The sequence below is a fragment of the Botrytis cinerea genome, chromosome 12 (assembly GCF_000143535.2).
Source record: "Botrytis cinerea B05.10 chromosome 12, complete sequence".
In the NCBI taxonomy this organism is placed as follows: Eukaryota; Fungi; Ascomycota; class Leotiomycetes; order Helotiales; family Sclerotiniaceae; genus Botrytis; species Botrytis cinerea.
The window spans coordinates 501555-527565 of record NC_037321.1 but is presented as its reverse complement, the minus strand read 5'-3'; the positions used below and the strand labels follow the sequence as shown (position 1 = coordinate 527565).

The following is a 26011-nucleotide window of genomic DNA, read 5'->3' as shown; positions in this document are numbered from 1 at the left end:
ATTTCCATGGTACGACAGATATGCAACAAAACTTCACAGAACTTCCATAGTAGCAAAGAACTTGGGCATGCTATTCTAAAGGTCTTCGGTACCTTATTTAGAGCACGATTTGCATATCCAACAATATAGCAATGCAAGAATGAATCTATAAGGGAAAGCGCAACATGAACTACAAAAAATTTCGTACTTTTTGGTTTGGTTTATTAGTGTTTGCTAGCGGTGAACTAAGGGGGTTTGGGGCTAGCGAGGGCCAGTCAAAGGTCTATTAGATTTATTAGGGTTTGTCGAAATTTTGCATTTGAGGATGGGGTGAGATGGGCGTTTGGTGCTACGGTTTTGATCTGGGAGAATGTGGTTAAAATCGGAGGCTAGATCATAATGGTATAAACTTGTGTTGTCTTGGTACGAGTTTTTTTGGCAGGTATGAAAGATGAATTTGGCTTGTGTAAAGGAAGTAGACTGAGGATATGTGTAAGGAACAATATTTATAGATACTTCATTTAAACCCCGCAACATTGATTTTCTTAAACTTTGCGCACAAGCAGCAATGATCTGTCAATTAGAATATTCCTAAACTTGGGCATTGCATATATGGCACGTCATACGATAGTATAGAGTTAGTTCGATGTCGTTTGGAGCAGCCCTGTATAGTTGTTATTCGGCACTCAATGAGCAACCCCACCCCCACCCCCACCATCCCTCCAAATATTCGTCTTCCTTACTTATTTTTCCATCAGGCTTCGCTGGATGTAGAAAATCCAATTGATTTCATACTATTAATACTTGAAACGCAGGAATAGTAGACGGCCTTGATCTCGGGCATAGGAGCAGGATGGACTTCCGTCTAGATATCCATAGTCAACTAATTCCACCCTTCTCGGTGTGCTCAAAGCCTCAGATTGCAATAAGGGTCGAGGGCTTTCGGTAGCCCGGAAGTTTTTAGCATTTTGAGTTTATCTGACAAATCCAAGGAATTGGATGATTCAAATCCAAATGAGATAAAAAAAAAATACTGAGTAAATTCCATGTTTCAAGTAGTTTCAACATGTGAAATTGGTTCAAAAGAGACGAGACAAGAATTTGTTGTTGACAACCTCTAGCCCTCATAATTGTAAACGATTGCCGAACTTGGGTTTGACAACCAAGTGCCCCCTCTTGGTTTAGATGGGAATTGACAGATACCGTTTGATATCTGCACCTTGAATCGATCCAATGGCCTCCCTCATTACAACCCAGATGTGACAATGCAAAATATGAAGATAGGTCCAACGTTGAGGTGATACCAATAGCTTCGATACTACCATTCAGAGTCTCTATAAATCTTATTCATTACCCATACTGACCTCCATATCATAGCTTTGCCAATTGACGGGATACAACTATTCTTTCGATGAAGGTAACAATATTTCGGCACACCAGCTAGGTGCTTCTGCCATACTGGCTCTGAAAAGCTAGCATTCTGGACAATCTGGGGGATAGAAATACATAGACTCAATGATCTTGTACTTTATATTTACACTCGCAGTGCTCAAATTGCACTGATCCCTTTGATTGTTTCTCGCATGCTCCTGAGACAGCTTGTGGATACTTGCATTAATACCAAAGATTCGCTCCACCATCAACCAAAAAACCAGGCCGGATGGTCTTAGGATATATCTCAACCGTTAGAAGGGTTGCAACTCGGAAGAGCAGGTGAAAGGCCACTATCGATCACCTTTCCCCTAGTGAAGAGATGGCATGCAATTTGATAGTCATCCTATGAGCACTTACTTCATAGAAATCATTCATAGACAGTATTTATATTACTATGAGCACTTGATCCATAGAACTCATTCATAGACACAGTAATAAATAGAAATAAAGGAGAGCGAAAGATTCATATCGGTTTAATTATGATAATCACATTGAGACATTGCGAATCTATATAAAACAACATGTCGTCGTAGCTTTGATCGAGCTTTGGTCTTCTTGTGCCGTCCTGTCTTCACTCTGATTTAGCGCATAAGCGGCCGCCTCACGAAACAGCCATCATGTTTCTGTTTCCAATGTGAACATGACCCCGCCAAGAATCAAACTCCCTTTCAATCAAACATCCACAAGAAAACACAATAAATCATTCTGTGCTACTCATTCGATACTGAAGATTGAGATTCCTTAATTTCACTACTTGGCCTTCTCGAAAATACCTCTAAAGGGTCTACACCAACAAGTCACACACCGCCCATCATGGGGGTGTCGGCCATTGACGAGCAGCGCCAGGGTAAGCTTGAATTCACGAATGTTGGGAACTGCGTGGAAACTGATGTTATTGATAGCTATTTTGGATGCCATAAAGTCAATCACTCGAGGCGACGTATGTTTTCCTACTCCGCGATCGAATATATGCTGAAACAACTGTAGTGGAAGGTGCTTGTTATAGATGAGGCGACCAAAAAGATAGTGTTTAGTGTCCTGAAGGAAGATGACATTCTCAACGAGAATATTGCCAGTATGTCACTTTATGCGTGCTGAAAGGTCGCTGCTAAAGTGATCGCAGATGTGGAAACACTAGAAAGCAGGAGGGAAATGAATCCAGGCATGGATGCCATATATCTCCTATCACCCGAACCACATGTTGTCGATTGTTTGTTGGCAGACTTCGAACGTCGAAGATATCGCAAGTCATTCCTAGTATGGGTCGCCCTTCTCGATCCAACGATGCGCCGGCGTATCGATTCCTCTAGACAAGCACAGGAACAGTTAGGCGGCTGGGAGACTCTATCCATAGATTATTACCCTCGCGAGTCGCATCTAATAACATTCAGAGATCCTTGGAGCTTTCCTATCTTATTCCACCCAGCATGCGCCCCTTTGGTGCGCGATCATATGCAACTTCTAGCGCAAAAGGTAGGATACATTCATTGGTCGATATGAGCTACACAATCGAGACTGATTTGATACATAGATTACTGGAATCTGCGTTTCCCTAGGGGAATTCCCGAAAATACGTTATTACAGACCTAAAAACCCTATACATGAAGCAGCGGTTCTCTGTTCTCATCTAGCCAGATTTGTTCAGGAGGAGCTTGATGCATACCAGCAATATAACCCCAGCTTCCCACCGCAATCTAATCGGCCTCAAGGTGTTTTACTCATAACCGACAGATCAATGGACACATTGGCACCAATACTGCACGAATTCACATATCAAGCCATGGCACACGACCTCCTTCCAATCAAAGATCACGAGAAAGTCACTTACACAACTGTGTTGAATGAAGGAACTGCACAAGAAGAAGAAAAAGAAATGGAAATTACTGAGAAAGATAAGATTTGGGTGGAAAATAGGCACCAACATATGAGTAAAACTATCCAAAAGTTGATGAGCGATTTCAAGAAGTTTATCGCAGATAATCCACATTTCGCCAATCAAGATGCGGAAAATGTCAATATCAGTCAAATCAAAGATATGTTAGCAGGGTTGCCACAATTTCAGGAGATGAAAGAAGCATACTCTTTACATTTGAATATGGCACAAGAATGTATGAACATCTTTCAGCACCATGAGCTCCCGGAAATCGCGTTGGCGGAACAAACTCTAGCCACAGGACTGGACGAAGATTACCGAAAACCCAAGGAAATGGGTGCACAAATTGTTCGTCTATTAGATAATCCAGCTGTTGCTCCCAAGGAACGATTACGACTTATTATACTTTATGTCATATTCCGAGACGGGCTGATTACGGAAGATCTAGAACGTCTTTTACATCATTCTGGGCTTCCCCTCTCAGAAATGAATGAAATTCTAAACCTAGAATTACTAGGGGTACACACCACCAAGAAACTTACAGACTCCAAAACCAAAGCTGTACCAACTCCATTATTCCCACCAAAACCTACACCTACTGTAATCAACGAAGAACTTGCCCTGTCTCGATATGAAACCAATCTTCAACGCAGTCTCGAAGAAATCACCAAAGGGACTTTAGACCCAAATATCTTCCCTTATACAAGACCTCCCACTGACCCCTCTGAGGAAATGGCTCTTCAATCGCAAGCTTCACTTCGTAGCGCCAAGCCTACATGGGCTCGTGGACGTAGTACCACACCAGATAACATGCAAAGAATTATTGTTTTCATGGCAGGTGGAGCTACGTACTCAGAAGCAAGAGCTTGCTATGAAGTTTCAAAGGAATGCAACAGAGATATATTCTTAGCTACCTCGCACATGCTCAATCCTAACTTGTTCCTGAAGCAAGTGGGGGATTTGACGGCTGGAAGGAAGCAATTAGATTTACCAATTGACAGACCAAAACCAAAAGCTCCAGCCTATCTTTTCAAAGCCAACGATCCGCCTCCTGCTCCACCCGCTGCTGCAACACCTAGACCTCAAGTAGGACTCGGATTACCGGGCGGACCAGGGAATGCACCTGCGAGAAGTCCAGGGGCTCCGGCTCCGCCGATGAAAAGTCCAGGATATGACAGTAAACCTTTGGCTGCAGGAATGCAACAGATGTCTCTTAACGGTGCAGGAGATGGAGCTGGCCATTCCTCCGGAAAATTGGAGAAGAAGAAAGGTGAGGATGGAAAGGAGAAGAAGAAGAAGATGGGATTCTTCAGGAGTAAGAAATAAGCGAACATAACCCAGCCCTTGGACTGGAGCGATTTCGACGAACATGGAACTAGCGTAGGGAAAGTTTGAAATCGTGGTCAAAGAGTTTATACATGGAATCCGAGGCTTAGGTAGCACTATGCCTGCATGTAGGGAGTGAGAGCCAAAGAATTCTAAGCGTGTAAAGAACAAATGGAGGAATCGAAGAATATCGAACAATATTTGCAGAAAGGATCATGGTAGATATTGAAGGGACTTACTGGTAGTCGGTGATTGAAGTATACAGGATGTACAAGATAGACAAGCGGCACAGGAACAACAGTAGCATCAGCGTGTAATAAGAAATTGAAAATTAATTAATAACATGATTTGGTTCAGCTTAGTGTGATACAATATGACGTTTACTAGTGGGTAATTTTCGATGTTTAAGATTCACATCAGAGATATCTTGGCAGTGTTTAGAAAGCTCACCTGTGGAGATCAAAAAAGTAAAGAGATCAAGGATTCACCAGAAATCGTGTCCCAAACGAAGTTCACAATGTCTATTTGGATCCATTTCAATGCCCTATCAGTTCAATAAACTTGATCAATTTTGCGATTTCAATAATCTCATCTAGCTACATCTGAATGTTGTACTTGTCTGTTCAATTTGTAATTCAGTCATCATGTCATTAATACCCAGATTTCAAAATTTTGCAGATGAGAGAAACCGTGCTATCCTTTCGCTCGATTTTCGCTCTTTACCCCCATATGCTCATCACTCCTTAAATGTCACCGAAATACTATAGATCACTTCAGGAATCTCCGCTCGCCTCAATAGACGCAGCTTGTAGCGCAGCAGCAGCCTCCTCCCATCCCTTCAAAGCCGCTTCATTCTCCTCGCAAAAGTTCTTGCATGCTCTTTCGAAGGCCGGGGCATTAGAGTCTGCAGCCATTTCCTGGTACGCTCTCACATTTTCTAATCTGATAAAAAGTCTGAACTGTTCCAATATCTTTCTCTCGACTTGGTTGGCCAGTGCGAGCATCTGCCAGTAATCTGCACCTTTGTGTAAATCCAGTAATAGATCTAATTTATGGTCGTTAGCGTCAGTATCTTGAGGGGACACCGGGTCAACAGTCATCTCCTCCCAGTTGATTGGTTCTTCGTAAGCAGTATCAATGAGAATACGGAGAGTATGGGCCGTCATCAGATCCAAGAAAATCTCTTGATCATTACGCCAGCGACCAGAGAAGCTGGCGGTACAGTAGCCAGATGCGCATGCTAAAACAACTCTGTGCGCGTGGAAGCGAATATTCTCTGCGACGAAAATGATATCTATCATCTGCTTTTCTTTGCGGTGGCCACGAAGACTGCTAACCAGTGATTGCGCTGACTGGGATGCGGGCAACTCGACGGTAGGGTGATGAATCGACTTGCAGCCAAGTTCCTTCAACAATTTTTCATACGGACTCAAACTAAGCCGAATGCACTCTAGTGGTGGTGCATCAGTGGAGCTAATGAGCAAGAGGTGCTGAAGAGGCTTCCATGAAGACTGCAAGTCTTCAATGGTGACATGCATATGATCTGAGATGTCCAAGTTGAGCCAGAGATCAGTTCGATTTAAGCTACGAGCATATACCCCGAAATACTCTTTGCTGCGCACAAGGTTGTTTTGAAGATAGTCATATATTTCGAAAAGGTCCGACAAAAAATCCGGGATGTTTGCACGCAAGATATTCTTTGATATCTCTACCATGTGCTCAAGGTGCTTCCAGACCTCAATCATGAATGGCTCTCCATGTTTTGGCACCTTGCTTAAAATCTCTGCGGTTGGTTCCAGGACCACAAATTGTGTGTTGCTCCAACAGATTGCGGCATGTTTGTAGAGAACAATGTCAGATAATGGGATTGCTGTACTGCACTCTGAGACTCTATCCATGTTCTCTCGTCGATAAGATGGTTCCCGAGAATTATCTTTTCGGACTACGAAAAGCATTTTGCGTGCAAGTGCATTCCAATCATGGTGATCAAATAGATGCGTGGCATAACTAGGAGTAATTAGTGGCGACAAGATCTTCGTCATTCTTTCGTGTATACTTGACGTTGGATCCACGAGTATTCGGTAGTCACTAGATTTAATCAAAGCTTCTAAAGTTCGTAGGCACTCCATGTAGTCTTGAATCTTAAAACAGCCATTGTTTTCTCGTCGACGAAGGCCAATTTTGAACCATAGAGTTTCGAATTCTTTTGCTTTTATACAGTCATGAAGAAAATAGCGGCTAGTATCTAGGAACGCCGCCTTGAAAATCTCATCATCGTGATCAAACAACTCATGGGGTGGGTGCATTTTACCGTTCGTGTCTGCCGCAAGGGCTAAGGATGACAATTTTTTGACGAGAGATGAATCCTGCCTCGCCTTAGGTACGATTTCAATTAAAGTGCTAACGAATTGAGTATAGACAGCCTCATTCATTGCCTGTAAAGTTGAAGGGAAGTCGCTCGACTCAAAATTTTGAAATAAGCTTTCAGCAGTAACCAAAGTAACCGACATCATTTCTAGACATTTTTCGGCTGCTGGAAAGGCTATGGCTTCAAAATCGATGAGTTTTGCAAGTTTCTTGTTCCAGGGTGCCAAAAGCTGAGGTTGCTTGGTATACTTTGCGGATGAGGCTGCGATGTGCTCGCGCTCCGAGCTCGACGGCAAGTATGCAGGCCAGATTGGCAAGAGCTTCAAGTACGCAATGTTATCAATCTTTTGACCTGTCGTTACATAGGATATGATGAGTTCTCGAAGTAGCTGCATCTTCAATTAGCAAAAGTAATTTGAACACAGGTTTTGATTATGAAGACTTACCTTGATGAGATTTGATTTAATGAGAGCTTTTCCATTTGCCGATTGTGCGAACAAACGCCCAATTGAGTTTTCATCTGGAGCCAGCATACTTAAAGCATTAACCAGTCTTCCCAGAGCTTCATGATAGTCCAGGGACTTCTCAGCAGCAGCAATTGATTCGGGCATAAGTTCTTGTTTGATCCTGTAGAGACCAGGAATACAATCATATAACTCCTTATGCGACATCTTTGATGCTTCAATGACAGTTGGCAGAGCTGCCATTTCCGACATGGTATAGTAACCCCAAACACCGTCACACTTTGCTTTGAATAATGGCAGGGAGCAGAAAGTTTTAGACTTTTGGGACAAATCTTCCACAGTGGATGAGGATAACTTATTCCAGTATGTCCAAAAACATTTCAACCAACTGTCTGTCACTTCATTTACAACCCTGGATCCTTGAGATTTCATGGATAGAAGCTCTGGAACATGGGAAACTGTCAGTTCCATGACATTAAACTTTTTTTTTCTGACAATTTCGCCTATGCGGTCGTAAGGATCAACATTTGGTGGAAAGATTTCAAGACTTTTGGCGAAGTCAAAAATCATTAGTTCTTCCTTCGTAACGGTGTAGTAATATCGAGTATTCGGAGGCATGGGTGACTGATTTTTCGTTAATTGTCCTAGAGTTCCGTCCGCGAGAGGTAACAATCTGCATCCGTCTAATTCTGCTAACTCTTCCGAAGAAAAGTCTCCTATCGGGATGAGCTCACGCAGGACATTGCCAATCAAATAAGGATCTCCAACCATTACTTTCTGAAGACAGTCACTAGCCCCCTTGGACTTGAAGAGCTCACGTAAACTAGAATGATCCATGGACTTAGCAACATCTATCGATTCGATACCGATTGATATGTGAGCAGGGAAATTTGGTGATAGGTTTGGCACCAGTTGTTCTAATACTGGAGCAATTTGCTTAGAAAACTGAGGCTGTAGGAGATCAAAGACCGTCTCAGACATGTTCATGTTTGTTGCACCAGGTACTGCAACACGCCGAGGAAACAGCCTTGCTGAGCTGTGCGGAAGCTTCTCCCAAAAAGATTTGCATAACAGTTCTAAGCGATTTCCATTTTCTGGGTATCTTCTTGGCCAAAATTGGAACACATTCGAGCCAATCTTCTGGGCCAAACCTTCCAGAAATGTGAAGTAAGCGTATGCCAATTTTTCTTCCAATAACCACGAATTCCATTTCGACCCCTCGGCCTCAGATGATTCGCCTCCAGCAATTAGTGTATTCCTATCTCCGGAAAGAGAAAATGTAGCGTGTATGTGCACTGGCAAATTTGATGCTTCAGGTAGAGGGAGAGTGCTAAACAACCTTGGCGTCGGTAGATCTAGCTTTTTTGTTTCCTGTTGATTCTCCGACTGTACCAATGCTGCAATGCCGTACTCTACATTCTTTCTGAGCCTGGATTGGTATTCGCTGCTAGGTGTCTCCTCGATCATCGAATAGATCCACCACTTATCTTCAGTTGCGATAATGTCCAGGCCAAGCATCTGCTTTGCAGAACAAAGTATGTAGTCAGACGTGGATGTTCTTTTCTTCATCTTCACCGACCAAAACAATTCCTTTTCTTTGGGTCCCTTGAAATTGACTACCCGAACTCCTTTCAAGAAAAGTAGGGAAATTCGAGCTTCTTGAAAATATTTATCCAACAGCGATCGGACTGAACCAATCGATGGGGGCTCTTGCCTTGCTCTTAGAGGTGAAACTTGATTTCTCAAAGGGAAACGAAAAATTGTGCCATCATAATGATCGGAATCACTATCGTAGCCCCATAAATCCTGGAACGGAGCCAGTTGATTTGGGTGAACCTGCTTGAGCTTAGATAGCAAAATCTTCACTCCTGGCTTTCGTGCCTGCCAATTTCTGTTCAAAGGAAGGCATGCCTGTAATGGATCCAGGATCAACAAATAATCTCCAGAAAGCAAGACTGGATTGTCTGTAAAATGGTACATGGTCTGGCTGCCTCGACCAAACATGCCGATGGTTGATCTATCTTCTCGTTTGCTGCCAACACCAACGTTCTTGAAACCTTTGAAGTCGCTATCCTGAAATACTGCATCATTATGAACCAGTAGAGCTGGCCCTTGGAGATCTTTCATCTCTGGAGTAAGAAGGTTTTCAGTCGGGTGGTGCCTAGGATCCAACATCCAGTGGACTGCTGATGCTTTAGAATCATCCGCGTTTGCTAGGTACTCTTTAAAGGTACTCTCGATAGGGTAGCGGTCAAGAGTGGTTGATATACTGGTCGTTATAGCCTCGCACTGTTGGAAGTCCTCGTCGTCATCATCATCGTCAGCGAGTTGCAGTTCTCCTTTCCTCAATCGCTCACTGAGTCTCTCTATGAACAAGCTATTTACCGTTTGTTCAGAGATTCTCGAATTAGTAAATTTGACTTTATCGACAATCCTGTCAGATTGGAGAGGAATATCGTTATAAACTATATCCTCAACCGGGCACAGAATACTATCTTGGTCCAGTACTTTCAAGCCCCCCAGAGATTTTCTAGAGCATTTGCTGGCCATCTTAATCGTTTCCAACAGAATTTCGATATCAGATTCTTTGTAAGGATGACCAGACAGCTCTATTTGGGCTTGAACACCGATAATATCTTTCTCTCTTGGCCTCGTTCTGACATTCATAGCTTTCAAGATATCTGCGTGCATTTTTGCGAATCCGATATCGACGTTTCCCAGGAAAGGACTAAGCAGCGTGCAACCAGAAAAGAATGCCTTGGAAGCAGTAATGAATACACCGTTATCTGTGAGAACGCATCGACGAGTTTTCAATGATTCTGAAACCGCATCAATTTGGAAATTATCTCTCAAATAATTAAGGACGGCATTGACAACAGCCCCTTCATCTTTTATGACACCGTGATCAAGCTGAGCAAGTAAGATATCGCTAGGTAAAATTTTGTTCCATCCAAGGAACTCGGCCCATCGGTGAGATACAGTGTAAGGGAAGATAGGCAGCCTACAGTCTGCACGCAAGCGATCCTGAATACCGCGGCATTCGCTCGGGCTAACCAGCTCAATGCTTCGATCGGGTAAAGTAGCCGGTATCCACTTGCGCTTCAGGAATTGCTTGTATTTTGCGGCTGTTGCTTCTGATGGAGACCAGGAGCAAGAAGTCTTCAACAAGTTTTCAGCACGACTGTGGACTTCTTCTCTAGGGAGAGAAGAATTCAAAAATTTGCCGACTCGCTCATAGACAAATAACTCGTCAACTTTAGTTCTCAGCCCAAATTTCTTGAAGATTGAACCATATCGCGCGTATTGGTCATCAGTGGGTAATACTTCCTCATTACTGAAGAACATGCTCTTCAGCCAGCTGTTTTCGGGATCTATCAGAACAGAAGCGGTGGCGAACTTGCCGGTTAAATTCCCACCGATACACTGAGTCGGTACTATTGCTAAGCTAATCATAGCCGCTTGTGCTTGTGGAGACAAATCATAGTATGCTTGAAGCATCAACTCTGCAGTTTGCGCCTTGGACGATGGTGACCAAGTGCACTTTTGAAGTCCCTTCCAAGCTGGAATAATATGATCTTGCAAGACCTCGATCTTCTCTTTACACACACATAGTTTCTGATAACCAAGGATTATCTGGATGTTGGTGTCCTGTGCATCTAAAAATTGGTGATCCTTGAAAATGGGAAGGGGAATGATCCTGTCGATGACCCCAATTGCAGACTTATTAAAGGTCTCCATACGTACCCATGGATATCTTTGAATAGTGTTAGTTATTCTCAAGCTCCAGTCACAATGAGAATGTACATACCGACGATCACCATCATTTCCGCACGTCAATTCTCGAAAAATTGAAAGTTTCTTTAGGCTTGACAGGTTCTCATTTGTGTATTTCGGATCAAGCTGTCCTCCAATAGCCTTTGCAATATGTTCAATGATCATAAGTCTGTCTTCATCAGATGCTTTCTCAATTACAAGATGGGACTGAACGAGCCATTGCAATAAGAAATGAAACTTGTCACCGTTGTGAACCTGCAAGGCTACTCCAGTCTTTGTGGTTTTTAACAATGCTAAAGAACCTCTGTCTAAGCCCGTGCCACCTGAGAGAATCACCGGTTCACTCTGAGCTATATCAAGTTTCCCCAGGTTTTGAACAGTATCGCCGAGTGGCCCGGGTGGAGGTGTGATGACCCAGCAACTGCGAGGCTTAACTTTTCTGTATGTGCCATTTACAAGAGGAAGCAGCCATAGGCTAGCAATATTCTCATTTAAAATATCCGAATATCTCTGTATCCAGGTCCAAGTCTTAGTCGCAAACGATATTTGATCGGGATTCAAAGCAACCATGTCGGCATCAACGTCAAGGTTATGGAAAGAGTGCGCCATAGCGTACTTTCTGAGATCGCTAGCAGAACGGTGGCGGATATGAGGATGAGATTGCGAGGTTCTAAGGCGGTCCCTCAAAGTTTTCAAGCTTGACTGAGAAAATTGTTTTATGTCCAAATTGTGCTTAGAGTCATGTTGAAATAGATCTGCCTCAAACTCGTCGCGATGTACAAAAGCAAGATGATCATCGATCGAACGGCATAAGCCATCTTCGAAAGGAAATAATGCTAGACCTTTCCCATGGTCTGATGAGCCTAGAACAGGGAGGATGTATTCCAGGATCTTTTGTCTTGTTGCTTGTGGCCAGGAAATCACCAAACTGTTCTTGCCACGCAGATAGTTGCACAGAGTCGGAGGTCCAAGTTTGAGATCCGAGAAGAGACTCTTGACTTCCTCTCTCAGTCTAGCTGGAATGTAAACAACTGGAATTTGGGCGTCTGCCAATGTCAATTTTAGTGATTCTGACTCTTTTCCTGTCGCCAAAAGTCCAGCGTCGGCACTGATGTAACCATTCACAGTATGCCAAACAGACAGGCATTGATCTTTAATCAACATAAGCACTTGAGAGAGCACATCCTTAGACAAATTATCGGGATCCTCGGATTTATAAGGCCAATACTTGAATGACGGGTCAGGTGGAAAAGATAAAGCAAGGTGGCTAAGCAGCTTAGTCCAAGCATGTGGAATTGAGCTATTAAACAGGTATTGGTTCCATTGTGCCGGTAACTGATCCTGCGAGCTATGATCCTGAGATTTGTACAATCGGGCTCGATCTGGCGAAATGCTGAACAAGCCATGAATAAGAGCCGGCTGGTTGATTGGAATATGCAATGGCATCACCAAGAATAAAGATCCACGTATGGTGGGACTATCTTCGACCTACAGATTCGTCAGTAATGCTGAGTATCATACTTTGATAGTAATGGCAGAATTGTCATTTTTCAGGAGATTAACTTGCCTGCAAGGGAACAGCCACTGCGACCCAGGGCAAGGATTTCTGGGCTATGCTCCAGTTACGGATCTCTTCTGTCATCGAGTTTCCTTGTATACCATGGTGGACTATGAAGCGCATTTTGGTTGTCTTATTTTGGTTCTGGTATCTCAATTCCATTTCAAAAGTACAATCGAAGTCTTGATAAGGATTCTTCAAGAAGCTGACGATTGCATCGTTGACTTTAGTCTTGTTTCTACGCCAAGAATTATCAATAGAGGAACACTTGAAAGATAGAAAAGACTTACAACTGAACAGCTTTCTTATTCATCACTTCAATCTCAATGAGACCGGTGATATTCGAAATCACGCTGATCTTAATAACATGTTTCATGAACAGAAGACCTTCTTTTCCAAAGTCTTCAGTAAACTTCTCCAGTACATTAGCCATTTCTTGAGCCGTGATCTTCCGATCAGAGATCCCACTTTCTTTTGCTTGTTCGATTGTGCGTAGAGGAAGTCGGATGATGGTGCCAGGAAAAGGTTGCTTCGCGTTCTTGATAAATGATTGATAAACAGTCATGTGGGCTTTCAGACTAGAGTTTTCAGAGTGCTCTACGAAGTTATAGCCGTTCCCGCCGCTTGACCAAGAATGATGAGGGTCCAGGATTTGTACGCGATGACCTGATACGATAGACGGAGAATCCGTCCAGTTGTAAACCTGCTTGCTGTTAGTTGACAGAAACCTTAGATCCGACTTCATGCATACAGAGTTGAAACCTCGACCAAACTTTCCTGTAGTCGCACCGTCCTCCATCTTGAGCGAATTTCCCACCTGTGATAAGCTTTGAAAATGCTCTTTCTTGAACTCGGCATTATTGTAAGCTAATAGAGCTGGGCCCTGGTATTGAGCGAGCTTGGGTGGCAGATTCTCCGTCCCATAGCTATTCTCATCGAGAAAGAATTTCTGAAGTTAGGTCAGAAGAGAACAATATGAAAGTAGTTGGATGAGAAGAATAAATCTACATACCACTTCCGATGCCTGGGCATCGTCAGCATTTTGTAAGAGCTCTCTGAGAACAGAACCTCCAGCGGGGTAATCGCGACAGATGTTCTTCAGTGCATTTAATATGGTTTGGACCTGCGGAAGGTCGAACTCCGCAGGAACATCCATGCTGACGTTGTTGATACACGAAGGTTATTCGATTCTCGTGGGTTGCTCGTTGACAAAAGGTAAGAAGAGCAAGTGGTGGTGAGAAAAGGGAAGTGGTTGAGCGAAGAGTAGAGGTTGAGTAAAGCTGTGGTCTGTTATTGTGCAGAGCAAAAAGGTGAACTTGTCGTGATAGTTCTACACGTGGAGAGTGGGAACAAAACGAAGGTGGACGGTGGAAAATGGATTAATAGAGTGGGAGAAAGAACAGTTGGACGGAACGAAGTCACAAAATCATAAAGTGATAGATAAGTCAAATGCAGTTTGGAAGATTTAGTAATTCAGAGAACGAGGACTGATGTGTTTTATAATCTTTAAACCAACAAATGCGACTCCAAAGTATGGCGGTTCCTCGTTTGATGCATCGCAAGGCTGAGATGAAGTTTGCCTCGACAAACAATTGGTCGTTTCGGATCCTGCAAGTTGCTCAATCTGTAAGATCGCGATTGTCGGCAAGGTCCTTCTATTGGATAATTTTTCAAGCGTGGATATGTAGCGGCTCGCATCATTTTTGAGGGAGACGTTGAATAATATCCATTGTTGCATTCTTGACCACTTAATGCGGCCAGACTAGAATTTCCCCAGACACAAGTGCAGTCGCCTTGACTACTCCGGTCATCAAGGGAATGTATCATAATGCTATTCATTCAAAAAGCAAATACCTTTTGATGATACAAATTCTTGAGAATAAAAAATCACAAACCTAAAATTCGAATAACTCGGGGAGTCTGATACAGAGAAAACTTTAGTTTTTGATGCTTTTTCTACTCTGTAGTCTGGAGCTTTTCATTCCTGATCCGTAGTTTAGGAGGCGCATCGAATGAACATGATTGCTCTATGTCATTCCACTTGGCGGTGCCAAAATCGAGCAAAGCTTCACTTATACTCGAGGCACATGTCAGTTAACCACCTCTCAGGTATCGCTCCACGTCATCATTCCTATAAAACATTTCCCTCAACTTCTCCCCCTTTCTCCTGTCCTTTTCGTGCAAGTTCCTGACCTTTCCAGCATCAAGCTTCTGCGGCTTCTCTTTCTTCCTGATCTCTCCCTTCTTTGGCATCACTACACCGATGCCCAGTTTATCATCTTTTGGTTTGGTTTTAATTGGGAACTGAATACCTTGACCAGATGCACCAAGTCCAAGGCGAGAATCTGGATCCCAACCATATGATGAGAGATATGTAAGGCCCTTTCTATTTCGATCGACATGTGACGGGGGATGTGAATGGTTCAGACATACTTGGTGTGCTAAAGAAGCTTCGTGAAGTCGCGGTTTGGCAGAAGATGTGGGATTTGATGGACCTGATGAACCGGCCTCATCGTTGTTGATGATCGACTCGAGATCTGTGGATAGCGGTAGCTTACAGACTTCACATACCTCCGAATCCCTCAGAGGTAGAGAGTTCTCCCTTGAAGTGCTCTCAGGTGTCGAGGTGTCTTGAGGAAGGACCAGTTTGAGATAGAAATCGCTGATACTCTTTGCGGAGCTTGTAGATGGCGTAGGTTCTATTGTGGATGACGAAGTTGATGGAACGAATTTGATGCGTTTCCTCTTGATACCAGCTCCGAAAGCTCTTTGGTCTTGCAATGGAATTTCATAAGTATCTTCATCTGATGTATTGTCCATCCTATAATAGCAGGTTTATCTTGTGTTAGTAGTAGCAAAAATTCATGTTATATTTGACACAGTGGTGGTGTCTTGGAAACTCCAAATGTAGGGCTGATTGACTGTAACGACGCTAGCATAGCTTACGCCACAAGCGCTACAAGCGCCACAAATCTTCGTCAGCCCCAATCTGAACAAATATGGAATTTTGTAAGTGTCTCCTTACCAATTCATTCATTCATTTATTCGCCCTTTCAAACTTCACTTGTACAATTTTCTTCTCTCTTCGTCGGTTTTATCTAAGGTGATCATAATGCCATATTGAGAAACTTACCATAGCCTCACCAATAGCTTAAATCCTATCCGCAGCTATGCCTGTCGATTTTGTTGCAAATGTCATATGGGGGAAGGTCACCTGGCTCCCTAGTCTTTGGACTATGGCCAAGGTAGTACCGGCTGTTCTTGTCATTGTGTTGGTGAAGCTCTTCTCTGCAGGAGTGAAGAATTCTTCAGAGAGGAAGATGCATGGGAAAGTGGTTCTGGTAACAGGAGGGACGTCTGGGATAGGAGCTGCAGCAGTTCTAGACCTAGCATCACGAGGAGCGCAGATTGTTCTTCTCACACGTCAATCTCCAACGGATATGTTCCTTGTCGACTACATTGAGGACTTGCGAGAAAGATCCGGAAACGAATTGATTTACGCCGAACAAGTCGACTTGTCATCATTGTATAGCGTTCGAAAATTTGCTACGAAATGGATTAACAACGCACCGCCCCGACGACTAGATATGATTATACTATGTGCTGCCACACTCACGCCTCCTAGCAGGCCTCGCGTTACAACAGCAGAGGGTATTGAAGAAACCTGGATGGTTAATTACCTGGCAAATTTCCACCTTTTGAGCATTCTCAGTCCTGCGATTCGCGCTCAACCACCGGATAGAGATGTGCGAATTATATTTACAACCTGTTCCTCTTATGACAAGAGTCCCATTGTTGGAGATGGCAGTGATGCGATGAAAAAGAAGGATTGGAGTCCTTCTGTGGCATATGCCAGAAGTAAGATGGCATTAATGATATTTGGACAAGCTTTTCAGAAACACCTCGAGTCATACAAACGACCTGATGAGGCGATCATGAACGCGCGAGTGATATTTGTGGATCCGGGATATTGTCGTACACCAGGATTCAGAAGATGGTTCTCGCGGGGTACATTGTGGGGATTGGCATTATATGTTATGTTATGGCAAAATGTTTGGCTTCTATTGAAGAGCTCTCAAGGGGGTGCACAGAGTATCTCCTATGCCGCTATGGAAGGAGCACTGGGAAGAGGGCCTGGTGGAAAGCTCATTAAAGAGTGCAGTGAAATAAATTTCACTACATCTGATGTTAAGGACGAGAAGATTGCAAAAAAGTTATGGGAGGGCAGTGAGAAGTTGATCGAGAGGGTTGAGAGAGAGGAAGCCGTCAAAAGAGCTTTGGAGAAGAAGGAAAAGGAGGCGGCGGAAAAGGCAAACGGATCAAGTGAGAAGCCATCTGACAGCTCCGAAACTACAGAAAAAGCGACGGAGAATTCCAAAGGAAAATCTCGAAGGCAACGTAAGGCGAAATGAGATGATGGAGGATTAGGTGTCATATAGCATTGCGATGGAATCTTCAATATAGTACTTTCGGATACCAGGTCCGACACGGCATCTTTATGTGAAGCTTAACAACTTTGGTTCTTACATCAAGCACATCTGGTTAATATAGCGGTACCCTTATTTGAAACTCGATTTTCTTACGACTAATTATTTTGCTTAGGTTTGATCTATTGGATGAGGCCCATTGATTCGGCCAGCCTGATTCTTCTTGTGAATACCGTCGTTTTCTTTAAGACGGAGAATGTGCATACAGAATTTCCTAGGTGATTGGCTCAATGGTGTGTTGGGTTATTACCTGATTTTGCAGCCAGATTGAATCGTGATGCATCCGAAGCTTATATACTGCGGGTTGGCCCATTTTGATTCTCATCGTCGTAAATACGAAACAGTTTGGTTGCAGCAGGAAAAACTGGAGAACGTCAATCCTTATATGGAGAAAATGATGTCGAATGGGTCCTCTACGACATATCCACCGATTCATGAGAGGCCGTGTCACCATCGTTCGCAAGCTCACAGCGGTAGTGGTAGTGCGGCTGTCGTTATTCGCTTCACAATACCCTGGAATTATGCAGGCAATAAAAGCAGATGGTATAGCAGATTCTCGATTTAAGTATCCGTTCCGCAGAAACCAGATTGGTCATTTTTGTGGCTCTCACGAATCAAAGCACACTCATTCCTTGAGCAACGTTCGCTAGCATCACCTCTTCTCTTCGGCCGTGTGGATCTTGCTTGGCAATATTGCTTGATCCGGGAACATCTGCAAGATGATATCAGAATCTATGAATGAACAAAATTCTTGATAAATTGTTGTGGGTCTTCGATAAGCTTAATTGTCTTGGACAGTCTCTAGCCGAAAATTCGAGTCAGGGGTGGATCTGAGGCTTCAATACTCATGTACTTGGCGAAGAGAGATTCAGAGGTCAAGCGCCAGAACTTGATGACTTTTGGAAATTTACAGTGCTATTTGTCCTTCGATATAAAATCCTTAGTCTTGAGTTTTCCATTGGCCGATAACATGACTCTTGATCTCGATACATGATCACATGATCGCGGTAGATCAGATATAGATACGGATCGGCATTTTGACTTTCTAGAGGGGGAGGGCCGTGATGCCGCCGAAACTACCCGGGTACGATACGTACGCTATCCTCCACCAGGAACCTAAATGGAGTTCAAGAAATGCGGCACCTCCACAGCTCACCATCTTCCGAGGTGTGATATCATATTTGCAGTTTTGATAGCCACTTCTATGTATGCGTATTTGGATCTACCCATATTACTTGGACAGCATAGGGTCCACATAGGAGAAAATTCATCATGACTATCAATGTTTTTTCTATCTTTTGTGGACCTCTCCATACCGACTCTAGGAGGAAAAAATGCTCCCCAGACCCCATATAGTCCCCCATCTCCCACCTCGTATATGACCTTTTTTAATCCAGAACAACTTGATAACCCTCTACAGAAAGCGCATTTGCAATTATGGGTTTACTAAGTCATACGGGTTTCCTTGGGAAGTCAGTGCAAGGGAAGGCTCTTGAGAGTCTTGTCTGCGCAACTGCTGCGAGTGGTTTCTTACTTTTCGGATATGATCGTAAGTAATGTCCTAACTCAGACCAAAAAGCCAAACTAACCAGTGTATTCATTCAGAGGGTATCATGTCCGGAATCATTACGGAGGAAAACTTCCTTGCATACTTTCCTCAGATGGAACCGCACAACAAATCTGGAGCAATTCAAGCCTTGGTTGTTGCCATATACGAAATAGGTTGCTTACTCGGGTCATTCTTTATCATTGGTTTTGGCGACAAACTCGGAAGAAGGAGAGCTGTGTTATTGGGAACTGTTATCATGTTGATTGGTACTGCAATTCAAGCATCAAGTTTTGGCATGGCTCAATTGATTGTGGGAAGAATTGTTACGGGTGTTGGAAATGGAATGAACACTTCATCCATTCCAGTTTGGCAAAGTGAAATGGCACCACCTAAGATTCGAGGATTCTTGGTCTTGTTCGAGGGTGCTTTAATTGCTGGAGGCAGTAAGTGTTATTCATCCCCTTTCTTTAGCAACTTCAGCTAATTAAACATAGTTATGTTGTCGTATTGGCTGAATTATGGATTCTTTTTCGTCACCCAATATGGTTCCTTCCAATGGCGCTTTCCAATTGCTTTCCAAGCATTTTTCGGAGTCATCCTCCTCATCGGTATTCTCGCATTGCCAGAATCGCCTAAATGGCTACTCAAAAAAGATAAAGACGAGCACGCAATCGAAATTCTTTGCCGCCTACAAAAATGCGAGAAAGATGATCCTCGAATCACGGAAGAAGTTAGGGAACTCAAGAGAGTTACTGCTATCACCAAGGGACAAAAACTCACACTTAAGGAATTCTATGGTAGTGGTCCTGAGATGAATAGATGGAGAGTTACCATTGCATATATTTCACAACTTTTCCAACAGATTGGAGGCACTAATCTTGTTACATATTACGCAACGTAAGTTCTCATGTCCACGTTCATTCATGTATACGTTTGCTCATGTTGTGCCACAGGACTGTCTTTGAGGACTCTCTGGGTTTCTCCCCGGCTCTCGCCCGTCTCCTAACCGCCTGCTACGGAACTCTCTATCTTGCCGCCGCTATTTTCGCTTTGTTCATTGTCGACCATTTTGGCCGCCGCAAAATGATGATTACGGGTGCTCTAGGAATGGGACTTTCATCTATGGTCATTGGGGTCTGTCTTTCACAAACAACAGAAGACTATAAGGCTCCCGGTTACGTTGCCACTGCCTTTATCTTCATCTTTATTGCCTTCTTCGCAGTGGGATGGTTAGGAATTACTTGGCTTTATCCAGCCGAGGTGACGCCACTTCGAATCAGAGCTGAAGCTAACGGTCTCTCCACTTCTTTCAACTGGATTGGCAATTATATTGTTGTTCAGTTGGCTCCAATTATGATTTACAGCATCAGCTGGAAAACATACTTCGTCTTTATGTGTATCAACCTTGCTTTCGTACCAGTCATCTGGTATACTTTTGTGGAGACCAAAGGATACCCGCTTGAAAAGCTCGATGAGATTTTCGAAGAAGCATATGAAAAGGGAGAAAATCCCGTTTGGACAGAAAGAAGATTTAGAAAGAATGCAAAGGATTTACGAAACAGTGGAAAACACGCAGAAGAAGGTGTCGCTACTGGCGCCCACACCGGAGACGAGGAAAAGATCAGAAGAGAAAGCAGAAATGAAAACGTGGTTGCGGATGCTGGGCGTCTGCATAATCATGTCCATGGTGGAGAGAGTGGAAGAACGAGTGGCGAAGATACGGTGATTGAGCAAAGAGAGAAGATGGAGGAGGACATTGATAGAACGGATAGATATCCTTTTGCTGGGAACTGAATGTTTTCGTCGGGCTTGTGGCTGTTAATCGCAGTCCACAAAAGTTGGGAAATGGGCGCTCATCTTTTTGTACGATATTGGGTGGGTGAAGGGATAGCGCGTGTGTTTTTTCTTTGTTTTTTTATGATATCCACGATACAACGCCATGAGATTACATGTCAGATGATAGATAATAGACTTAAAAGGGTGTTTATGAGAACGAATTACAAAAAGAACCATTTTGAAGAAACAAACCTCTGCAAGGCAATGTTATTGTGTGTGACATGCGAGCCAAGTTGTCAGAGCTAGCTTGGTAGGAACAAAACGTTCATCTTTGGCAATTTACAAAGGGAAAGGGTTGATATGAGGATAATGACTAGATATAATACTTCGGAATACAGGAAAATACATGGGAATTCCGGTCGAGGAATCGCCGTTTGCGAAGGCAATGAACATTGGATTAAGGAGAGTGGTTCTACACGTCTTGACATTATTGAATAGGCCACTTCTGGGCACTGCCATCAATGCTTCAACACCAATTAGTTGTTCTGAACCCATCAATTCCTCATAGAGCTTCTACTTGAATATATGAGGGTGGTTAGCTCCACTAAAATATATATCATCTTAAGAGAAAACGAGATCTCCCTCAGGAGACCAATTTTTATCGTGGTCTAGCTGTGGTCATCTATGGTATCTACGAGTTCATCAGATAGTCGATTAAGAGATTTTTCTTTATGTAATTATTACGGTCAAGAAGTTTCATGTTCCAAAGTTTGCCTGTCTGCTTTTGCGCTGCAGTTTTGAGATGCTTGTTGCCTCCTTCCTTCTCTAACTTTTCCGCTGTCCCTCCTTCCTAAGGAAGTATTGCAGATGCCTCTTTTTTATTTATATCTCTCTATTTCCATACTCCATCGTTTTCTTTGCTCTTACTTCTCAAATTATTTGTTTAGTACATTAATTATCATTATGGTAGATTCCACGGACTTTTCTCATTACCATCTTACAGGATGGAATATAGACGACGACTCCTTATCTTATATTGATCATGATTATTGGGAAGGCGTGCTAAATCAAATAGTCGAATCAGAAATGGGTAGAAAATTATCGGATCTGGATCGAGACAAACTGTTCCACAAAGGCTTTGGCCTCATCAACAACCCACCGCATGGCGATCGTTCAGGACTAAGACGTTACAGCAAATACTCAGAGAGTCGAAGGTTCAAATTTGTGATAAAATGTTTATGGGATATCACTGGTATGATGCAATCATTCTTTGACAGGTGTTCAAAAGGCTGATAGATACAGCTGGTCGGGATCGTGGTTGTACATTAGACCTTGAAGGTAAGAGACGTAAGACTCGCGATTCAGCAGATAATACACCATGTGGAAAGGATTTCGGCAACACCATATGCAACATGCCGGTTTCTACTAGGGGTTTCTTTTCCTTTGTAGTGGCAACATTACACGCTGCCAAAGAATACGCGTCGAAGCGCAGTCAAATTCCAGCTCTTCATCAGTCAATTGAAGTTGATTCAGAAGAAAGACTATCAAAAGAGACTTCTCCACCTCTGCTAAAAGAAACCTCGAGCAACCAGGAAGAACCAACAATGGATCAACCAATGTCCAGTTCATCAAATGGATTAGACCATTCAAGTGTGGAACAATCAGATGACGATCTTTCAGCGTCGATATCAATTGCATCTGAACAGTCGGAACATTCGACTGGGCAGGGGGAAGTTGTTGAACCGTTAGCAAATTCATCATGTGGATTGGGACACCTGGGTGAAGAACAGTTAGAAGTCGATCGTCCAGCATCAATGTCAATTGCATCGGACTCTTCGGAAAATCCAGATGTTGGTCATCCAGAGACAATAGCAGTTACACCAGGCTCGTCAGAAAAATCAGACAGTGATCGTTCAGCGACAATATCAATTGCATCGAACCCTTCGGAACAATCAAACAGTGTTCGTCCAGCACCAGTGTCAATTGAATCAGACTCATCGGAACATTCAATTCAGTCGGAGGAAGTTACTGATCTGATAGCACTTGCACCAAACGGATTGGGTCATTCAATTGGGCCTTACCATCCACCACTAGTTGGCATTGATATTACAGGTCATGGAAGTCTCCTTATCAAGAAAGCCTTCTTAGACAAAAGGACGGAATCGCAAAATGCCCTTCGAGTTTCTTTGAACGTTCTTTGTACACAGTCCAAGGACTACATCCTATGTGGACTAAGATCTTGGGAGGAAGGAGGCCATGTCGAGGGCCAATTGGCTCTTGATATTGTTGGCGTGTGGCTTGAGAAATCAATGCGTCAATATTCTTGTCAAACCTTCATATGTTTCATACACGACCTCGGTGCAGGACAACAATTGGATTTGGAGCAACTTTATAGGGCTGCTGGTGGATTTTCCCTTGTGGCTAGCCGAAGTAAATTCGATTTAGTTCCAAAAGACGCAGTAGTTTCAAACCAGTCTCAGAACGTTTCGCATAATTCTTCTTCTCATCGGCACGTATTGCAAATTACGAACCAGAACGTTACTAGTAAGTTCATTGGTCATGACGGAGCCAGCGCAAGAGAAGTCGAGGAAATTCTAGGATTATCCATGTCTATCGAGCATTTTGATGGAAAAGAGTACATTGTGTGTAAGCCACACGCAAATCAAATTCTTGATCGACAGGAACATGTCAATCATGAAAGGTGCCGGATTGGGTTGGAAATTATTAGTATATGGCTTTGGGAACATTGGGACGCAAAAAATGACTACATAGATTTGCCGGGGTTCCTTGTTTGTCTGAAAGCATCAAACGATAAGATGGCTTTGGAGGAAATCTATGAAGCCGCAATACAGTCTATGAGGCGAACAAGGCTGCCATATACCCAAAAAGCTTTCTTCAATTCAAATTATACCATAGAAGCAGAATCAGGAGCTTAGAAAGATGGATATTTGAATCAATGTCAATCAGGTGGAGCAAGCAACTCATCAGTGATGTATCTTTTGGACATGCCCAATATTAGAAAAGCATGACAATCATCACAAGGAAAAGAATCAATGGCCGAATAAACTTTGAACTGTGGCGCTTGAGAGTTCATTATACTAGAATAACCCTTAAATAATTTGTCCTCTACTGCCAATAAAGACTTTGCATCTTATCGTGTACCAGCGAGACCAAACCAACAACAATCAAGAGGTATAAAGGGTAATGAGCTTGCCAGCTCGCCCATGAAAACGTCTACGAGAATTCCTCACATCTACCCAGGTGAAGACAATGCCCTCCCAACACCACGCTATACAGCTTCAAGAACTCCCTAACCGAGAACGGATATCCAAAAAAGCTAGGTGCAAATTAAAAACCAAGATTGTTCGTATCAAAACCCAAGGAAAGTAACACGTGGAGCATCTCCTTCCTTGGAGCACATCTCGCGAATCAAAGACATATGAACTCTTGTTCCACTAAGATGTTGAATCTTCAACACCTTTTCCAAAACAGTCTTGAACTTTCCAGATGAGAATTTCTTCAAGATCCATTCCCGATGTATGGTATCCGTGGTTTCAATTCCTGCCATGAATAAGGGCCAATGAAGTCTTTCGTAATGTTCTTCGTCGCCCTTCGCAAAGATTCTTTGAGCGATGTCTAAGAGTGATTTTAGAGCTCGTTTGACTACCTTTGGTCTCGCGTTGCGATCTTCATTCTGGGTAGTATATCGAAAGTGGTAGATACGTATAGCGTAGAAGTAACTGAGTATCCAATCGGCGTTGACCAGAAACCTTGGACGAGTTTCCAAATCCATTGCAGCGAGCTCAAATGTAGAGCTGTAAGTTTGCTCGAGTTCACAAAATTGCTGTTCTATCTCGTCTGAAGGGATGTTTTGGTCAAGGTCATTCACTAGTTGACACATCATTGCCGACTTCCATAGAAGATCTAGTACTTCGAGGTTTTGACTATCATCGGCTGCCTGATCTGGTGGATACTCTCGATCAAAATTCAGAGCAAGAACAGCACGGCCCATGTCGACGATTTTGGGTATATTCTTTGTGTCGATGCAAAGATATCTTGCAAGATCCCCACCACGGTAACAAAAGCAAAATCCAACATCGGCATAAAACATCCAAATTGTAACTCGAGCTAGTAGCGATTGATCACGAAGGTGGAAAGGTGGCGGAGGATCTTCGTGCCGTTTATTGATTGGATCTAGATCTAGAAGACCCACTACATGCGTTTGAACATAATCGCATACAACTTTACTCAAGAGCATCATCGTACCGATACCCGCATGGATTTGACTTGATCCAAGCATATACAGGAACCAGAAAGCTGCCATGATACTCAGATGATGTGGCGATTCTTCCTCGGAAATAGCTGTCAGTAAACGGCCAATTCCAGCTCGAAAATGCTTTTGGGCAAGGTCGTGAAGTTCATTATCTTTATCTTTGAAATACAAATCACGGAATGATATCGCAAGCAGCAAGTGCATAATTAGAGGATCTTGCGCGCCGAGACAAATGTATATCTGCTGGGTTGACCAAGTTGGGTTTTTAGTGGTGAACTTCAATGACAACGTCTTCTCGTAGTGTTCAACCGCCCGTTTCTCTGACGGCGAGAGTTTTAAGGGATTCGAATGACGCAGATTTGGGAAATGGAGTGTGACGCATCCTTGAGCATAATAATCATCCTGAAACACAACATTATCTCGACCTACAAGGTCAAGAGCTCTTAGAGGTTGAAAAGGCGACGAATGGCTAGTAGTGCAAGTTCCCTTGTTCACTGAAGCGAGTCCGTCAAATATTTCGAGATTAAAGGAACCTTCGGGTAAGATGAATCCATGCCCCATATTGGTCGTCCATTCATGCATGCTCCACATATCGGGAAATACTTCATCTTCAACAGCATGGAGAAATTCGTTGACATCTGCCGGTGTTGGATGTGGTAGCGATGCAACGACATTTGGGATGATCTGAACTGGGATTGGCCTTTCTCTCGCTTCTCGATGCTGTCGTTCTCTTTCATTTCGAGACACAAATGGCTGGTATGAGCAATTTAATCCTAGACGATTGCATCTTTCACATATCGGATGTTTTTCGTCGCATCTCACTCTAGCGCGTCTACAAGTCATACATCCTATACTTGATTAGATTAGAATTTCCGACTATCAAGGACACCTACCTGATCTAGACCTGAGGCCTCTTCTAGGTTGTGGCATGGTAGAGTCTGCGGTTCAAGTTGGCTCAAAGTTCTAGAGGGGGTCCAAGTCTAATCCAAGTGCTCAAACAATTCTCGAAAGTTTCTTTCCAACGTTGCCCCATCTGTGGGAACATTTATGCACAGATCCAGGACCTTTACGAGACAAAATGAAGGCCATGATGACTGAAGGCTGAGTTGAGGTGATCAAGTGAGGTTGAGAAGAAGGCTGAAATGATTCGT

The 26011-nt window shown here is 43.3% G+C and overlaps 7 protein-coding genes across 7 annotated transcripts; 4 read left to right on the top strand and 3 right to left on the bottom strand.

The window, feature by feature from the left end:
- The first annotated feature begins 2007 nt into the window (after window positions 1-2007).
- Window positions 2008-4956, top strand: Bcsec1. The gene is made up of 5 exons (XM_001550264.2): window positions 2008-2260; window positions 2316-2353; window positions 2401-2488; window positions 2537-2886; window positions 2945-4956. Exons 1-5 carry the CDS (start codon window positions 2227-2229, stop codon window positions 4610-4612), a joined length of 2178 nt encoding a protein of 725 aa, XP_001550314.1. The 5' UTR covers window positions 2008-2226; the 3' UTR covers window positions 4613-4956.
- Window positions 4957-5138: 182 nt separating this feature from the next.
- Window positions 5139-14257, bottom strand: BCIN_12g01470 (hypothetical protein). The gene is made up of 7 exons (XM_024696247.1): window positions 13788-14257; window positions 13527-13724; window positions 13066-13478; window positions 12785-13013; window positions 11252-12705; window positions 7426-11197; window positions 5139-7368 (listed from the first exon to the last, which is right to left on the bottom strand). Exons 1-7 carry the CDS (start codon window positions 13929-13931, stop codon window positions 5386-5388), a joined length of 8193 nt encoding a protein of 2730 aa, XP_024552053.1. The 5' UTR covers window positions 13932-14257; the 3' UTR covers window positions 5139-5385.
- Window positions 14258-14662: 405 nt separating this feature from the next.
- On the bottom strand, window positions 14663-15678 carry BCIN_12g01460 (hypothetical protein). Its single transcript, XM_001550266.2, has one exon. It carries the CDS (start codon window positions 15593-15595, stop codon window positions 14870-14872), a length of 726 nt encoding a protein of 241 aa, XP_001550316.1. The 5' UTR covers window positions 15596-15678; the 3' UTR covers window positions 14663-14869.
- Window positions 15679-15788: 110 nt separating this feature from the next.
- Window positions 15789-17376, top strand: BCIN_12g01450 (hypothetical protein). Its single transcript, XM_001550267.2, has one exon. The coding sequence runs from the start codon at window positions 15946-15948 to the stop codon at window positions 17185-17187; it is 1242 nt and encodes a 413-aa protein (XP_001550317.1). The 5' UTR covers window positions 15789-15945; the 3' UTR covers window positions 17188-17376.
- A 1266-nt stretch (window positions 17377-18642) lies between these two features.
- Window positions 18643-20823, top strand: BCIN_12g01440 (hypothetical protein). The gene is made up of 4 exons (XM_001550269.2): window positions 18643-18811; window positions 18868-19254; window positions 19306-19708; window positions 19765-20823. Exons 1-4 carry the CDS (start codon window positions 18700-18702, stop codon window positions 20603-20605), a joined length of 1743 nt encoding a protein of 580 aa, XP_001550319.2. The 5' UTR covers window positions 18643-18699; the 3' UTR covers window positions 20606-20823.
- A 683-nt stretch (window positions 20824-21506) lies between these two features.
- BCIN_12g01430 (hypothetical protein) lies at window positions 21507-23675 on the top strand. Its single transcript, XM_024696246.1, has 2 exons — window positions 21507-21839; window positions 21890-23675. The coding sequence occupies exons 1-2, from the start codon at window positions 21551-21553 to the stop codon at window positions 23521-23523; spliced, it is 1923 nt and encodes a 640-aa protein (XP_024552052.1). The 5' UTR covers window positions 21507-21550; the 3' UTR covers window positions 23524-23675.
- A 6-nt stretch (window positions 23676-23681) lies between these two features.
- BCIN_12g01420 (hypothetical protein) lies at window positions 23682-26009 on the bottom strand. Its single transcript, XM_001550271.2, has 2 exons — window positions 25754-26009; window positions 23682-25708 (listed from the first exon to the last, which is right to left on the bottom strand). Exons 1-2 carry the CDS (start codon window positions 25788-25790, stop codon window positions 23958-23960), a joined length of 1788 nt encoding a protein of 595 aa, XP_001550321.1. The 5' UTR covers window positions 25791-26009; the 3' UTR covers window positions 23682-23957.
- Window positions 26010-26011: the final 2 nt, after the last annotated feature.

Coding starts and splice junctions, on each gene's coding strand:
- BCIN_12g01450 (XM_001550267.2), top strand. CDS start 15,946: ATGCCTGTCGATTTTGTTGCAAATGTCATATGGGGGAAGGTCACCTGG.
- BCIN_12g01470 (XM_024696247.1), bottom strand. CDS start 13,931: ATGGATGTTCCTGCGGAGTTCGACCTTCCGCAGGTCCAAACCATATTA. Junction 13,725..13,787: donor ATGCCCAGGCATCGGAAGTG/GTATGTAGATTT, acceptor ACCTAACTTCAG/AAATTCTTTCTCGATGAGAA. Junction 11,198..11,251: donor GGAAATGATGGTGATCGTCG/GTATGTACATTC, acceptor CACTATTCAAAG/ATATCCATGGGTACGTATGG.
- BCIN_12g01460 (XM_001550266.2), bottom strand. CDS start 15,595: ATGGACAATACATCAGATGAAGATACTTATGAAATTCCATTGCAAGAC.
- BCIN_12g01430 (XM_024696246.1), top strand. CDS start 21,551: ATGGTAGATTCCACGGACTTTTCTCATTACCATCTTACAGGATGGAAT. Junction 21,840..21,889: donor ATGTTTATGGGATATCACTG/GTATGATGCAAT, acceptor TGATAGATACAG/CTGGTCGGGATCGTGGTTGT.
- BCIN_12g01420 (XM_001550271.2), bottom strand. CDS start 25,790: ATGCCACAACCTAGAAGAGGCCTCAGGTCTAGATCAG. Junction 25,709..25,753: donor AGGCCTCAGGTCTAGATCAG/GTAGGTGTCCTT, acceptor AATCAAGTATAG/GATGTATGACTTGTAGACGC.
- BCIN_12g01440 (XM_001550269.2), top strand. CDS start 18,700: ATGGGTTTACTAAGTCATACGGGTTTCCTTGGGAAGTCAGTGCAAGGG. Junction 18,812..18,867: donor CTTACTTTTCGGATATGATC/GTAAGTAATGTC, acceptor GTATTCATTCAG/AGGGTATCATGTCCGGAATC. Junction 19,255..19,305: donor TGCTTTAATTGCTGGAGGCA/GTAAGTGTTATT, acceptor AATTAAACATAG/TTATGTTGTCGTATTGGCTG.
- Bcsec1 (XM_001550264.2), top strand. CDS start 2,227: ATGGGGGTGTCGGCCATTGACGAGCAGCGCCAGG. Junction 2,261..2,315: donor CATTGACGAGCAGCGCCAGG/GTAAGCTTGAAT, acceptor TGTTATTGATAG/CTATTTTGGATGCCATAAAG. Junction 2,489..2,536: donor TCTCAACGAGAATATTGCCA/GTATGTCACTTT, acceptor AAGTGATCGCAG/ATGTGGAAACACTAGAAAGC.